This window comes from Gymnoscopelus braueri, assembly GCF_963280865.1.
Source record: "Gymnoscopelus braueri genome assembly, chromosome: 19".
Taxonomy (NCBI): Eukaryota; Metazoa; Chordata; class Actinopteri; order Myctophiformes; family Myctophidae; genus Gymnoscopelus; species Gymnoscopelus braueri.
Genome location: NC_137621.1, coordinates 15,535,644 through 15,552,865, shown reverse-complemented (window position 1 = coordinate 15,552,865; position 17,222 = coordinate 15,535,644). Strand labels below are relative to the sequence as shown.

Sequence of the window (17,222 nt, the reverse complement as noted above, 5' to 3'; positions counted from 1 at the left end):
GAGGTTCTGAATTGGCATCCAGGGAGTGTGTGTGCACAGTTTCGGAGCGTCCGGGCCAACGGTCCCGGAGATTAGCTGGTAACACACGGACAGGACACACACACGGACAGACGGACGGGCCTGTTATAGCGCCACCAGGAGGCTGATTTGTGCAAAACATTACTCCTACAGATTTTATTCAAACGTCATCAGCAGCTTTCAATTTCCGTGAAATTTCACACGCACATTCCCACTAGGCCGAGGAAGAAATGCCACCCATTTCACATTGGCCTGTTATAGCGCCACCAGCAGGTCTAATTTAGCAAAACACATTTTTGGAACAAAATGCCACAAATCATGAATGCAGTGTCCGATTGCCATGAAAGGCCTAAGAAGAAATGGCACCCTTTTCACTTTGGCCTATTATAGCACCACCAGGAGGCTACAATAACGTACCTGACCTGGCGGAGACCTGTGCTCCGAGGAGCACTTTTTCTAGTTATATGTGAACCTCTTTCGGTGCAGAACCATGTGCTTAAACTAAGCTGATCAGAACCAGTAGAGAGCCTCTAAAGAACCATACAGGGGCTTAACAGCTTCTTTGTACATCAGTGCTATAATCACAGAACCACTGAAGGGAGGGAACATAAGGCTGACCCCCTTTTCAACCACATCAAACGAGACAACAATATTGCATAGAATGAGTTTGTGAAGAGATGCCATGAGACAAGAAACATAAATATAATGTCAAATGGAAAATGTATGTCTCATCAGAAACGGCTTTGAGTTTGCAGAACTTGGAAATAACTTGGAAAGTCACTATCTGACAAACCACAAATCACTTGACAAGACTGCTGCCAATTGACAGTGAACTGAGAAATACAAAGAAGGAACTGAAATCTCAATCATGTGTATCATACATGACTGGCCACACCCCCATCCACCACTTTAAAACTGCACATTCGAAAGCATTTCTGATAAAGGTTGTTCGGGTGGCTACACATAACTCCTCCATCTGAAACCAACTGGAAACCTGATTCTTTAAGTGGTTATTTATGGAAGTAGATCAGGTAAGGAGATTTGCCTCACTCCTGCATATCACGCATTTGGTGCTAAATTAAGAAGGATATTAATAAGAATACTCATCCCTGGGGCTATGGGTGTGTACTGTGTACACAGAAAAGTGAAGCTGAGCACAAATCTGCATGGCTTCAGTGGCAGTGGGTCGGGGTGGGGGGTTAGTTATGAAAGAGGACTGTGCTCTGGGGATATTCTAGAAAAGGATGCTTTTTATTTGCATTTATATTAATATCAGTAATGTTCACTGGCCTAGGATCAGGTTTCCCTTTTATTATTTGTAATAACTATTCTTGAATGTGGATATGAAATTGCATCTTATTTAGTGTTTATAAACCGTAGTTATCTCCGCCAGGTCAGACTGTCGAAGGCGGGAAGGCCTCAATGTGTGATTATAATTTGGGACAGATCGTATCAGCTCATTATTTGTGGCACTTTGTGCAAAACGGCCAATCGGAATGGAATATGAAAAATCGGTCTGATACATCTTAAGCACATTGAGTCCAGAGATAATGTGTAGTTTGTGTGAGTTTTGGACAATATCTGTAGGAAATAGTAACAAAAGGTGTGTTTTGAAGAAAACAAAAAAAATGTGTAAAATCTAGTCAGGCACAAATGGGTGGGGCCTATATGGGGAGTTTTGTCATGATCCTAGGAATCCTGGGGAAAATAATGTTTGACTGTGCAACCTACAGTTCAAGAGTTAGGCTAAAATTTGAAGTGTGCTGTTATAGCTCCACCATAAGGCACAAAAAACATGCAGTAATCCTCTATACCGCCTCCTCCTGGTCAGCCGGGGCGCCTGATGGAGGGAGGGGAAAGGAACTGGTTGGAATAACGTGTTCCTTCCATGTCCTACCCGGGAAACTCCCCCCTGTCAGGTGATAAGAAGCGGCCTGCTCACTCCTCATGCATTGAAGGAAGCATGAGCTCAGTTCGGGGCTCTCCCCAGGCTAGCAGAGGGAGAGTAGCGCCCAGGATTACAGCTTGGACAATTGGCACTGGGTGAAAAAATGGGTTACAAAAATCCTGGGATAAAAATTGTTTAAAAAAAGAAAGAAGTTCTTCCTTGGCCTACTCTGAGTCTGCGTGCAAAGTTTCACGCCAGTAGTACTAGAGGGCACCACTTTACCAAATCCTACCGCTAGGGGAAATAGTGGCGCTGTTGAGCACATTCCTGAAATTCCTCACATTCCTCACATTCCTCACATTCCTCACATTCTTGACATTCCACAGGCTAATATTTGTGACGTCACAGGTCACTTTCCAGTACCTGACCCCACCGCTAGGGGAAATAGTGGCGCTGTTGAGCACATTCCTGACATGTTTGACATTCCTCACATTCTTGGCATGTTTGACATTCCCTGCATAGATGATTAAAGGTTTTTGGTCTAATATGTATAGGGGGTAGGGCTTTACCATATGGATATATATAGGAGCATGCTGGGTATGTTCCTAGTATCTGTCTGACTCTCATTTGTGCGAATCATGGCTTCTAAGGATATTGAAGGTACTGATACCGATCTTCATGCTAATGTTAATGATGTAATGCTCGATGGAAATATTTTTCATGCTCCTAAAAAGAAGAATGGTGGAATCCTTAGACGCATTAGGAGTAATGATCCTGAATTACATATAGTGTACGATGGTGAAGATAGGTGCGTATATGATTGCGATTATAGACTGTATTCTAATGCCTGAGGGAGGGTTAGAGAGGACTCTAGAGCATACGCATCCTGATATGTATAAAAATAGAATCCTATTTGCTATACAGTGGTACGACTGGGAGGGTATGCAAGGAGTGTTCGATCAGATTGATGAACCAATCCATGGAGGATGTTTCAGTTACGAATACAAATGCATCAGGAGAAAGATTCTTTACGACAATAATTCGTCTAGCTACTATGATACTCTGCATACCGATTCTTTGCTGTCTGAGTCAAGGATCAACAGAAGACTCGATTTCTGATGAATCTCTATAATGGTAAATAGTGGGGGTGCTTTTATTATTTTAATTGTATATTTGATTATACATATCACTGGATATTAATTATATATCTGGTTTCCAATTCCTATCTAGGACGGTGCACTTCTGAGTTGTGTGATCCTACAGACAATGCAGTGGATCTCTGAACCGTATATTATAGAGAAGCTGAGAGACATAAGAGATACCATTGTAAGATATAAGATCCAACCGATCGTGTTGGAGTGTGAACGTATTTGGTCCGAGGCTCCTCCGAGATCTCCATACTGATATTCATTATCATGGGGTTGACGGCGAGTGTCGAGTTTTGTGTTTACGATAGACTTATAACCCTTGTGAATACCGCGATTGATCAATATACAAACCCAGATGTAATTGTATGCCCTCCAAAGGGGTATGATATTTTTAAAAGCCATATTCATTATGTAAAAACTAATAATACTACATATAAAGAGTTAATATCACGGTATGTTAATCGTAAGGGTTGTGTTATTAATGATATAAGTGTAAGGGCTGTAGTTGATAGTTTTTATGATAAAAAAAAACAAGGAGATTCAAAAGGAGTGGGGTATGTTGTGATCCTGTGTACATATATCATTGATATGTGTGTCTTAAAGTATCAGCAAGGTATACATGATTGGTCTATGCGTAATGTTGTGTATGTTGTACAGAGGATGATTGATTTAGATGAGACATCGTGTACATTGTATATGAATATGATTGATAATGGTATATGTTTTTAATTATCATGTAAATAAAAAGTATGTGCATCTATATAATGTATTCATTGATGTTCACGGTGTCATGATGGAAGGAGCTTTACAGAAGATCTATTATGATGCGGGTAACCCTGGGGGGTTAGGAGGGGTATCTAGGTTAATTACCGCTGTGAAAGCAGAGGAAGGTATTACCCCTAAAATAACAGAGGTTAAAAATTGGTTAGAGAAACAGGACGTCTACACCCTACACGCTCCAGCAGCAAAGTATTTTAAGAGAAACAGGGTGTTTGTCAGCGGCATGGATAAACAATTTCAAGTCGATCTAGTGGAAATGGGGGAATATTCTAAAGAAAATGATGGAGTACGTTATCTTTTAACATGTATAGATGTATTTTCAAAATATGCATGGGTTAGGCCCTTACATAATAAGACTGGGGCATGTGTCACAGAAGCCTTCAAAGACATCTTGAGCGAGGGGCGGGTCCCTCAAAAATTACAAACGGATGCTGGTAAAGAGTTCTATAATAAGACATTTCAACAATTGATGAGTGACTATGAGATTAAGCATTTCTCAACGGGTAATGAGACAAAAGCTAGCATAGTGGAGCGTTTGAAGACGAAGATGTGGCGATACTTGACATCAGTCAATTCGCGGCGATATATACCTGTTCTACAACAGTTAGTTGAAGCGTATAACGGGTCATACCATAGGTCCATTAAAATGACCCCGGCTACAGTTAATAAGGATAATGAGCATGTAGTATTCAATAACCTTTACAGATCTAAGAATAGGGATACGGTTAAATTTAAATATAGTATAGGGGACACGGTGCGTATATCCAAACACCGGGGTGTATTTAGGAAAGGGTATGAGCAAACATTTACAGATGAATTCTTTAAAATAAAAGAATGTGTCCATAGGATCCCACCCGTATACAAGTTGCAGGATACAGCAGATGAGGACATACAGGGTACATTTTATGAAAAGGAGCTCCAGAAAGTTATTATAGATGAAAATAAAGATTTTAAAATAGAAAAGATATTAAAAAAGAAGAAGAGGGGAGGGCAGAAAATAGTATTAGTGAAATGGCTAGGATGGGCTGATAAGTTCAACTCTTGGATACCTGAAACTCAAATTATTGATCTAGCATAGAAGATTGTTATCATATGAATCCTTTTAAAAGCAGTGTCCCCAGAATATATATGTTCATAATGGATCAGTAGGTTGAGTAGCATACAAAGGTGTATATACATGATGGATGGTCAAGGGTTCTATATAACCCTCCCCAGTAATGCTTCTATTGATGTATATCCAAATAATAAGATATGGCATTATAGAACCAAACTATCAAAACCTATTACCCTCAAAGAACCTTACGAAGTGGGTTTAATCGAGTTACAATACCCACGCAATTGGACTAGTTTCCCTGCGGAGGATGGTTGGATAAGCATTATTGACAGTAAATCCAATGGCGCAGGCCCAGTGTTAATATTACCCCCGGGGGTATATGATAGTGTACATAAGATTATTAAGGAGATAAATATTTTGTTACATGGAGATAGTAGTACAAAGAGGTTAACCATACTGTATAATGTTATAAAAAACAGGGTATTTTTTAGCTCAACTGAAGGAGGATTGTGTATAGTGTTTAGAGGTCGTCTGGCAATAATTCTAGGATTTAAACCGGGGGTTCCTTTTGAAATACCTACATCAAAAGAGGCAAAACGTGTTGCTCCACACCCCGCTGATATATACGGTGGCTGCTATAATATATACGTCTATACAGACATTGCGGATTATCAGTTAGTGGGTGACAGTTATGTTCGTCTTTTGAGAAGTATAAATATCACAGACGAAACCAAAGACATGCCACATAGTGTGTACGACAAGCCGCATTACACCACTTTATCCAGATCTACGATAGGCGATATCGAGATATCCTTAAAGACCGATCAAAATCTATATGTGCCATTTACATACGGAAAGGTGATTGTTAAATTACACTTTAGACCTATTAGACATAGATCATAATGAGAGGGTCTCCTCACATTAGTAATGATGGACGTTATATGGCCTATTATACAAATCAAGCAGGATCAGGATTACCGGGGTTTACGGGTTCAGCGACTCAATATGGATCAGGGTTAGGGGGTATGTTTAGAAGTCTTTTCCGGTTTGCAATGCCCCTTTTAAAGAGTGGATTCAGTATAGCTAAGCCTCATCTGAAAACAGCTGCTAAGAGTTTCGTAGGTGATGTGGTTACCCATGTTATGAACAGACCTTCAAGGCAGAAGCAGGAGGGGTCAGGTTTAATGTATCATAATAGGAGAGGAATTAAACGACCCCCAAGATCCCATTCTCATGGGCGTGTCCTGAAGCGTAAGAAATATAAAAGACCCAGGATAACACATAAAAAGAAGACGAGGGCTAAACGTTGTGTCAGAAGGATCACTAAACCATCAAGCAGAGACATCTTTTAACCCTGACCCTACATCCAACATGTCGCTGGTCCATAATATGTCTGAAGAATGCGTTAAAAGCGAACTGGACCTTTTCACAGTACCGATGACCCAGACTTCTATAGATAGAAACACTTACCTTCAGATAAATCCGGTGTCTGCCATCACGGATACATCTCCAATAGAATTTTATATCACCGGCTCCTCTGAGGACTATATTGACCTGAATAATACATATATACATATTCAAGCTAAAATCACCAATGCAGATAGAACGAGCCTGGCTGTTGATGCCCAAGTAGGATTTGTTAATTACCCCGGATGTTCATTATTCTCGCAGGTTGATATCATGCTTGGGGATACACTCATTACACATTCATCTAACACATATCCGTACAGGGGCGTGATAGAGTGTCTATTAAATTACGGTGAGGACACGTTGACCAGCCAGTTCGGAAGTGGACTTTTTATTAAAGACACCGCGGGGCACATGAATGACACTAATCCTGCAGGGGATAACAAGGGTTTGACCAAGAGAGCATCATATACTGCAGAGAGCAGAACAGTGGATATAATAGCCCCGATTCATTCGGACATGTTTTTTCAGGAAAAACTGCTGATATCCGGCGTTGACATTAAAGTTAAATTCATCCGTGCTAAAGATGAATTCTGTCTGATGGCTACAAGTACAGTTCAGGCCCCTGTCGCCCCTACTATTAAAATCTGTTCGGCCAGTCTTTATATAAAGAAAGTAACGGTGGCACCTGGTGTACGGTTGGCACATGCCAGAGCAATCACTCAAACAAATGTAAAATACCCTATTGATAGAGTGTGTTTAAAAACTGTTTCTGTACCTAATGGGTCTAGGGTTTTTAATCAGGAGAACTTATTTTTAGGCGTAGAACCTAAATTCATAGTAATCGGTTTCGTAGACCATGAAGGTTTTACAGGTGCTTACGACAAGAATCCGTTCAATTTCGCGAATCACAATGTGGAGTTCTTAAATCTACTTGTAAATGGTCAATCATTCCCCGGGAGACCATTTCAACCAAATTATAACGAGGGACTGTATGGCCGTGAATATTATCAGATGATACAAGCTACGGGGCGTCAGCTGAAAGATAGAGGATTGATTATTAGCCGTAAGGATTTTGGTAGTGGGTATGCGTTATACTGTTTCAACCTAGCCCCGGACGAAAGCTGTGGTCAGCATGTATCGTTAATCAGATCGGGTAATGTTCGTATGGAAGTTAGATTCAGGGCTCCTTTAATGCGCACGCTCAATATGATATGCTATGCGATTTATGATTCAGTTATTGAAATCTCGAACCGTAGACAGGTCTTAACAGATTATTATTGAGTATTATCCTATACCATAATGAATACGATAGAGTTAACAAGTGTTCTTAAAAAGAAGGTTAGGAAAAACATACATTTCATGGGAGTGTTAGCATCTGACCAGCTCCCGGATAATATCAGTCATACACCAGCTATGGCTATTGTTAATACTCAACCATCATCGATGCCAGGATCACATTGGTTAGCCGTTTATATCACAGTTGATAGATGTGGTTATTTTTTTGATTCGTATGGACACTCACCTGTGTACCCTGAATTCTCAAAAGATATAAATATGTTTCTTCAGAAGAATTGTGTGAATGTATTCTATGCTACAAGACAGGTTCAGGATGATATGTCCACCACCTGTGGTGAACATTGTGTATTTTTTCTATGTCACATACAAAAGGGGTACTCTTTTCAAAAAGTGATGAGTATGTATGGACATAATTTACATTGTAATGATGCCATGGTGTGTACGTTTGTTAGTAGAATTCGCCCCCGGATATGTAAATACCATGATTTTAGCTGTGTTCAATGTGTACAATATGTCAACCGGTGAATATGATGTATGAAATTTATATATATATATATATTTTAGTTTATTTTTTCTTTTAAAAAATGTTGTAAAAGTGGTGTAAAATGATGTATGTACATATGATCTGCAACAATGAAATAAATACACTGATATAAATTATTTATAAAGTGTCAACTTTTATTTTTGTTGTTACACAGGAAAATACACATACAGACAATCAATATAAATACATTGAAATGAAATCATATCTTGTATACATTCATGGTGATTGATGTACAAATCATGTTGTCATACAGTGAAAAATATATAACAATAAAACAATAAATCAATAAAACAATAAAATGGAAAAAAGATAAACAAGAACAAATCAACGATAGTCTACCCATTTTGGTGAAGGGGTATATTGGGCTTGACGTCTACCCTTGACTCTTTTCATCGGGGTGTGATCCTCGTCAATATCCAAAGACCTTTTAGTATGAGAGATATCATCACTAATATCAGAAGACCTTTTAGTATGAGAGATATCGCCTCTTTTTATATCATTAATAGACTGTCTGATCATGTTGTTAGGGACTCCGGACAGGGGTATATTCAGGACAGCCATTTTTTTCAGAAACACTGACCACCCGGGGGGTCTTCTATCAACAGACACATTATGATGTGAGGTTATGTGCCTTAGTAGATCAAAAAGATGAGTACCTTTTAAAATAACTCCATCAATGATTATTTCCCCGTGAGGTGTCCATGATATATCGTTTTTAAAATGAGATAGAGTGTCAAATATATGCATAGCGTTCTTTTTATTCTTAACAGGCATATGATTTGAAATTTCCTTTAAAACAGTGTCTTCCTGGGGTGTAATGATATTAGGGCTAGCAACATCCCCCAAAGGAGATTTGTCACCCTCTGGTAACATCAATGTCAAAGACCCCGTTTCAGCCTCCCCACGTCTAACCATAGCCAAATACCTCTGTAAAACTGTAGTATACATTTTTGCTTTTGTATAAAGATCTGTGTCAGGGGTGTTAAGTACACTGGTTATAGCCTTATCTAATTCATTCTCAACGCTTTGTCTAATAGACACAGGGGGTAATGACGATGATGATGATGATGCATGTTTTAAACTATCAAGCTGGTTCTGTGGAACCATATACATCTTTTGTACATGGTCCATATCGATGACAAATAAAATAAATAAAATAAAAATAAAGAAATAATGATTATCTCCGTGAAAAAAGGTCGGATATAAAAGGTAATGAAGCAGCTAGTAACAGTGGAAGAAAACCACCTCGTTGATTAATAATTCTCTTCTTTTTAGCAATATTAATATGTTTATCCGCTATTAATCTAACCTGTCCTTTTTTCTTCTGTAGCATAGTATATTGTCTTGCTGATAAAGGGATATGTCCCCGGAGGACATTGAGTGCAATCTCACACAGAGCGTTCAGAAAATCAGGACTTGCATTATTCAAAATAATACGTCTGGTACTGGGTGTAGCTTTATATAACCTCTCCAGTAAGGATAAATTTCTACGAATGAGGGCTGACATGGTTATGTCAAGGGTTTTCTAGGTATATACACAACTGATGTGTCTGATAGTAAATCTGTTCTGAGACGAAAACAATCCGGTGTGTTTGTCTTAAAGTCAACAAGTAAATACCCGTATGGTCTAGCGGTAGCGTCATTAAATGATTGCAAAAAATACTTCGTATTCCCAGGGTACATTTGTCTGGCTAATAACATTATCTGATTCTTGTCTCGGGCTGTTTTGAATAAAACTAAGTAATTAGCGTTCAAACTTATGGTTCTACTAGCCTTACCCTGTATGAATAAATTCTGTAGTAAATATATACAACTCAAATTCCTATGGTGTACATACTTTGTGAATACATTCTGGACCTCCTGATTCTGACTGGCGGCGTCCATAACATCATCTATTATCAATAAATTATGTACATTGGGAGGTAGTAGATTGTCATCACACAACGAGTCCGGTATACCCTGTACAAAGTTTATGGGTCTGATCTTCAATAACTGGTCATACATGGGCTGCCAACACGAGTAGATATATACAATATTCTCAACTTTAACAGAGATAATCTTCTCCGCATGTTCAATCATGTCTTTTACAAAGAAAGTCTTTCCACTATTAGAAGGCCCAGCGATCAACATGCTAAAAGGGTGCTGAAGCGTGGTTTGAAAACCATCAGCTTCTCTAAAACCTCCTCTCTCAGTAGCCATAAGGGAGCGTGGTGAAGTCTGGGAACAGACGTCTTTTATTGTACACAGTCTGAACGCGCTTCGTCACTACTGCATTTCTGAGTTCTAAGCGTTTCTTATTACGCTGAATTGTCTCGGTAGTCACATAAAGGCACTCAGGAGAGTTCTGATTGGCTACAAATGATTTGAGCAGACCGAGCAGTGCATCCGGTGTGACAATGGCTGCATTAGCGGGGTTTAATGTTATCCCTTTCCACTTTACAACTGACTTCCCTTGATTAGTCGTGTAGCAGTATGACTTGGGGCCCCCTGAAATGTATCGTGTGATGTAGTCACCACCCACACCCGTCCCGTCATTAAGCTCATCTGTCAAGTCTCCAAGATACGGCCCTAGTGGGGGTTTCCAGTCGCCGTCCTTAGATAAATAAATCACAGAATCGGTATCACAATAAAAAACGCGCTCTTTTAATCGATCCAAAAGATCATACAGTTTCAGTCTCGCGTAGGCCGTTGTCATAGCACCAATAAAAACATTTACATCTCGTGTTCTAGAGGCTTGGGGGTTGCGGTGAGACCACTGAACCATCGCCACACTTTCTGTAATAAAATGAAATTGGCTGACTTTATAGTCATCACTAAACATCAGTTGCGAGAACCGTGAGGATTTGGATACCAGCTCACACTGCCCAAGATTAGTTCTCATGCAAAAACGACCCCAGAGAGAGTTCAGTAATAGCTTATTACAATTACGCATGGCCTTATTGACACATATCTTTTCTTTGTCTAGTTGAATACCTTCTCTGACATAGTAATCAGCTATGTATTTCTCTTTTTCCTCATCAGTGGTCACATTGACAGGATACCCCGAGGCTTCCTGCTTGCATTTCATGAATGCCTTAACATAACCACTGAATAATGTGTCAGATCGTTCAGGAAAATGCCATACCTCATCGATTGAAACCATTGTATAGCCTTTTTCAAGAGCTTTCTCGATTTCAAAAGTCACCCATGTACCTGACAATTGACGCTCCTCTTTAGTATGAGAACAATTAGTGGTTTGGTTCAACTCTTCAGCACATGTCCTACACAACGGAAACATAAGCTTCCCGTGACATCTGACAGGTAAAACCGGATGATACAGTTCCCACGGCGGTGAAACAGTGCATTTCACAAATCCGAAGTAAGAGGCTATAGGCAGAAAGTCTTTGAAAAAAATCTGGGGATGACCGATAGGATATGGATTATAGGCCTGCACAAACGGATATAATGAGGTGTAATCAATATATTCTAACTTCTCCAAACCAATTTCCACTTCGTGATGGAGTTTCATGGCATTAGTTCTACCCCCGAACAATGCGTCCCTTGGATCAAGTCTCTCTGGATGCTTGTACACATTTCTTAAAAATGACTGTACATCAGGATCCGATTCTTTCATCTTTGCCCATTCACATTCCCAAATAACCCTAACCGTTTTTTTATGATCGAATATGAGTGCGTTTTGTCTAGCCTCAAACTGTGTGTATAGGGTTCCATACATAGTGTTAGTAGCTTTATTGAAATCATGAGGTTCATGGCATTTCTTACAACCGTGCCAGAAGCAGCCAAGGAAGTCCAGCACACAATCTGTTTCGGCTATATATCCGTCTGCATAATAAGTACCAATTTTTTCTTCACCGTGATTTAGTGCGTGTCTAATCTCGGATTTCTCAGTATACATCAGATATTCAAGCCACTGAATCGAAACACTGGAGTATGTCTTGTGCTGGTTAAGGTATGCTCCGTCATATGTCAAAGCAATGGTGTTGTCAGTTAAAAAGTTTGTTTTGTATACCCCCATACAGGCCCCCGCTAGTGTCGTGTGTGCTAGTGGATCGACGTTTGTGGACTCTATGAATACTTTCCTATACCGAACCACTGCTTCACGTAAAATCTCCACGTCATTTTCACAGTACATCCCAAGCTCTTTTCTAAAATCAAATGTCTTATTTACAACTGTGCTATACCATGCCATGAACGCACTTTTGTCAGTCTCACGCATTTGATCATAGCCATAATAAGCAGGGGGTGGGTATACGCCAACATAGGTCTGATTTGCAGGGGTATTACATTTGTGGGGGAAAAATCCTTTGCATTTCTCCGAAAATCCCATGGCGGCTGGTGTACTAGCTAATCTCATTGGAAGAAAAGAGTAGCTGTCCAGCCAGCGCTGATTGTAGTGGGGGTCTTGCATGCATACGATTCTACTGCCCCTCATAATAGTGGAGGGTGTAATACCGCGATCAACTATATGACGTAACACAATATGATTGTCGAATCCTGCGGCATTATGGGCTATAAATGCATAACCGCGATATTTATGGGTCCTGTATTTGTCTATAAATTTCTTTACACAGTCTAACCCATACTCTTCAAATTGATGTTTTCGATCAAGATCCATGGCCCAGATGAAATTAGCTACATGGACACCGTTAACATCTTGTGTCTCAAAATCATACACTATGTATTTTGACCCGAAAACATCCTCTCTGGGGGTGCTCTGAATGTAGCACTCATGTTCTCCATTGTCAAACAAGTCATGACCACAATGTCTACACTTCCGCAGTGGGCAGACGTGGCCACTATCTAAGGCAATTCCATCCCTCCGTCTTTTTCTGCCAATACGTGGGTATACTACACTGCATTCTGTACACCGGATTAATTTTTCACATGGTATAAATTTTGCTGTTGGTGAATGGACCAAGTGCTGTCGATAGCAGTAATCAGACTTACAAATCTGGTTACAATCATAACATTTCTTTTTACGTCTTATACTGTCACCCGGCCGGGGAGAGCAGTTTGTGAAACAAACCCTGCATACAAATGCACAAGCATGCTTAGTGAGGTCATTGTATCCTTTGAAACAATACTCACAGGCATAACTTGTGCCATGAAATACATTTGGTTTCAATAGGAGACAATAGTGTTCGCCCCATAGATACAGCTGTATCGTGGCTCTGTGGTCATGCGGCCCATCACTTGTCTGAAATAGAACCAGCTTTTTGCTATCCTGTGTGTGATGGAATACAATGATCTTTTTGTCCAGTTTATCCTCCAATGCGGAAATGTCATTAAGTGCTACTCTATGTGTGAGGTCGAGACCTGTGCAGGTATGTATGTCTTTAGCGATTCGGGTTAGTGATGCTAAGTCTTTATCAGGATGCAAATGCATAGCTATGCATAGAGAAAAACATAGACTGTCTGAATTAGTCGGATCATAGAGACCTCCGGATTTTACTTTCCGTGCCATTATCTGATCAAATGGAATCTTGCTAATAGACACTCTCCCGGCCCCACTGCTTCCTAGAGCAATGTCAATAGACATTTGTAATTCATCATCACCCATAATTGATTCATTACTCTGCACTACATTAACGATCTCATTTAGAAAATGTTCTGCTATGTCTGTAACATCTGCATTTACGGTTGTCTGCACAGAACTGGAAAGAGACGGTCCATCGAGAGTCAGATTTAGGACAGTCCCTGGTGTTGAAAGCTCAATGGCACTATTAATAGGGTATGCTATACGGTCCTTTATCAGACCTGTTACCAATGCCAGATTATCTGTAGGGATATCTGTGAAATCAATAGGTATGCTTATCGTCTTTGCATTAAACTTAGGGTGGTCTCTGACATGCATATCCATATTACGTGTGGCACCTGAGGGTGGATGCGGTACGTTCACCCCACTACCCGTCTGTACTGTATGTGGAATAGCACTGTCAGTGTCTGCGTCAGAGTTGCTTGTCACTGTGTTAGAGTCTGTGTCAGTGTCACAATTTTTGTGAACAGCAACCTCTGCAACCCCATCACCCCCACACCCTCCACCCACACTACCCCCTTCCATCTGGCCGGGGGTTACATCTATATTCCTTGTAACGTCACCTTCTACAGATACGGGGGCTAGATCACCCCCACCCTCCCCAGGGGATCCTATGCCATCCATTTCTTGACTATCATCATCATCATCATCAGAAATAATGATAATGTCGTCGTCATCGTCAATTACAATGGGTTCCATATTGTGTACATTCTCAATGGGATTAAATGTATGCATATTAGTATGCTGGATCACACTAGCATGGACACATTCACCCGCCTCATCGTCAATTACAATGGGTTCCATATTGTTATTAGCCATTTTACTTTTTCAGAGTTAATACCCTACCTGAAAGGAATTAACTCCATCTGTTTGGCATTAGTTTAATTCTACGGCATTAATGCGGTATTCAGAGCTTGAATCAGAGGGTACATTTTGGTGGAACGAACATGAAACCTCTATCTCATTTGCATCAGAAGGTGTACACACAGTAGAAAAGAAAAGAAAAGAAAAGAAAAGAAGACATTGGGCGGTGACACAGCAAGAATAACAAATTGACCACCTAGTCGCTGAGTAGCTATCAGGGTACTCACTGGTGGCAAAGCAAAGTTTGTTGTTTACCCAGGGTGTTGGACTAAGTTAACACTTATTTACAGCCAGGCCCTGCATGGAAGCCTTGCTCAAGGGCTATTCAGCGGTGATTCATGATTGATGTGATGAATTGGGGAATCGAACTAGGGACCTTCCGGTATCAAGGCCGCCCCTCTAACCACTAGGCCACCGCTGCCACAAGGTTCCTTGATTCAGGAATAGATATGAAGTGGTCGATGTGATCGGTATAGATGTCGTTATGAACGATCACAGGGTATTTGGGAGTGTCTATAGAGCAAGACTGTTGTTAGGAGCGGTTGGGATTTCTTCAGGACCCTCTTCATAGCCCTCTTCGTCTGAGCTTTAGACTGAGCTTTACCCTTAGATGGGAGAATGATGGCCCAAGATGTAGGGCCGATTTCTAGGAAAAAAAGGAGATGTTAGCATATTAGCTTAGCATGTTAGCCCCTATGGGTAGGTTTTGGTATTGCACTGTGCCCTATGACATCATGCTAATACAATTAGCATATTAGCATATTAGCTTAGCATGCTAGCCCCTAGGGGTAGGTTTTGGTACTGCACTGCGCATTGTGACATCCTGCTAACGCTATTAGCATATTAGCATATTAGCATATTAGCTTAGCATGTTAGCCCCTATGGGTAGGTTTTGGTACTGCAATGTGCATTATGACATCCTGCTAACGCTATTAGCATATTAGCATATTAGCATATTAGCTTAGCATGTTAGTCCCTAGGGGTAGGTTTTGGTATTGCACTATGCATTGTGACATCATGCTAACGCTATTAGCATATTAGCATATTAGCATATTAGCCCCTATGGGTAGGTTTTGGTATTGCACTGTGCATTGTGACATCATGCTAACGCAATTAGCATATTAGCATATTAGCATATTAGCTTAGCATGTTATCCCCTAGGGGTAGGTTTTGGTATTGCATTGTGACATCATGCTAATGCTATTAGCATATTAGCATATTAGCTTAGCATGTTAGCCCCTAGGGGTAAGTTTTGGTATTGCACTGTACATTGTGATGTCATGCTAACGCAATTAGCATATTAGCATATTAGCATATTAGCTTAGCATGTTAGCCCCTAGGGGTAGGTTTTGGTACTGCACTGTGCATTATGACATCATGCTAACGCTATTAGCATATTAGCATATTAGCATAGCATGTTAGTCCCTAGGGGTAGGTTTTGGTACTGCATTATAACTACCTGGACTCTGGTAGCACTCTGTCTTTTCCTTCTCTTCAACTTCAGAATCAGATGGTTCACAGAGGATGCCCTCTCACGAGCTCCATGGGTTGTTGAGTTTGAAGGGCCCTCAGAAGCATACAACCTGGCTGACAAATAATACATGTTAACCAATGGTTACCAAATAATAAATACAATGACAATGAATAATAACAACATCCACAAGACGGATACATTTCACTACTTTTAAAACAAGCACATAGAAATTGTCTTACCTCTCTCAAAATCATCCAGGTCTCATGGTAGAATCTTTTAAAAACAGGATGACCACTTCTGCATCCTCCGGCAGGGTGTAAGTCTTTTCTTCAGGGGGAGGAAGACAGATACTTGGAACCAGCTCCTAACTAGTCATATATATACCCCTATACTCAGCCCCACTCCCCTATACAAAATAGACCAAACCCCTAAATTGAACAACCCTTCCTACCAGCTGTGGACCATAAAATGCTAATTTTACCTTCACAGTCCCCCTAGGGGTAGGTTTTAGTGCCGCACGCTGCATTGTGGGGCCAGAAATCTATTTCTGTCTTCAGTCCCCGCACCTGGTGATCATAAAATGCTATTTCTGTCTTCACAACCCCCCACCACTTACAGAGTCCCACACACACACACACACACACACACACACACACACACACACACACACACACATTACATTACATTACATTACATTACAGTCATTTAGCAGACGCTTTTATCCAAAGCGACATACAATAAGTGCATTCAACATATGTAGGGAACAAAAACTACTAATCACCAGAAGTCTTAAGTGCATTTTCTGCAAAAACAAGCAACCAGGAGTATACCTAGCGCTAAGGTAAAAGTGCAATATATCAGCTACCTATTTCTTTAAACAGATGAGACAAAGTAGCAAAATCAAATGAGCAGGAGCTAAAACAAATAAGTGTATCGACTAGACAATATTCAATAAACAATACAACACACACACACACACACACACACACACACACACACACACACACACACACACACACACACACACACACACACACACACACACACACACACACACACACACACACACACACACACACACACACACACACACACCATGTTGGCTATCAATGGGGTTCATTTGGTTACATTTAGTTGTATTAGAACAAGGCTATCAATGGGGTTCATTTGGTTACATTTAGTTGCATTAGAACAAGGCTATCTATGGGTT

The 17,222-nt window shown here is 40.4% G+C and overlaps 1 protein-coding gene across 3 annotated transcripts in view; it reads left to right on the top strand.

Annotated features, from left to right (window-relative positions):
- The first annotated feature begins 968 nt into the window (after positions 1–968).
- The window catches only part of LOC308075170 (inverted formin-2-like), a 29,452-nt gene continuing 13,198 nt past the window's right edge, over positions 969–17,222 (top strand). For all 3 annotated transcript variants that reach the window (XM_080414840.1, XM_080414839.1, XM_080414838.1), the window contains exon 1: positions 969–1,049. In XM_080414840.1, the coding sequence (XP_080270966.1) occupies positions 1,035–1,049 (15 nt within the window). In that variant the 5' untranslated portion in view covers positions 969–1,034. The remainder of the gene's footprint in view (positions 1,050–17,222) is intronic.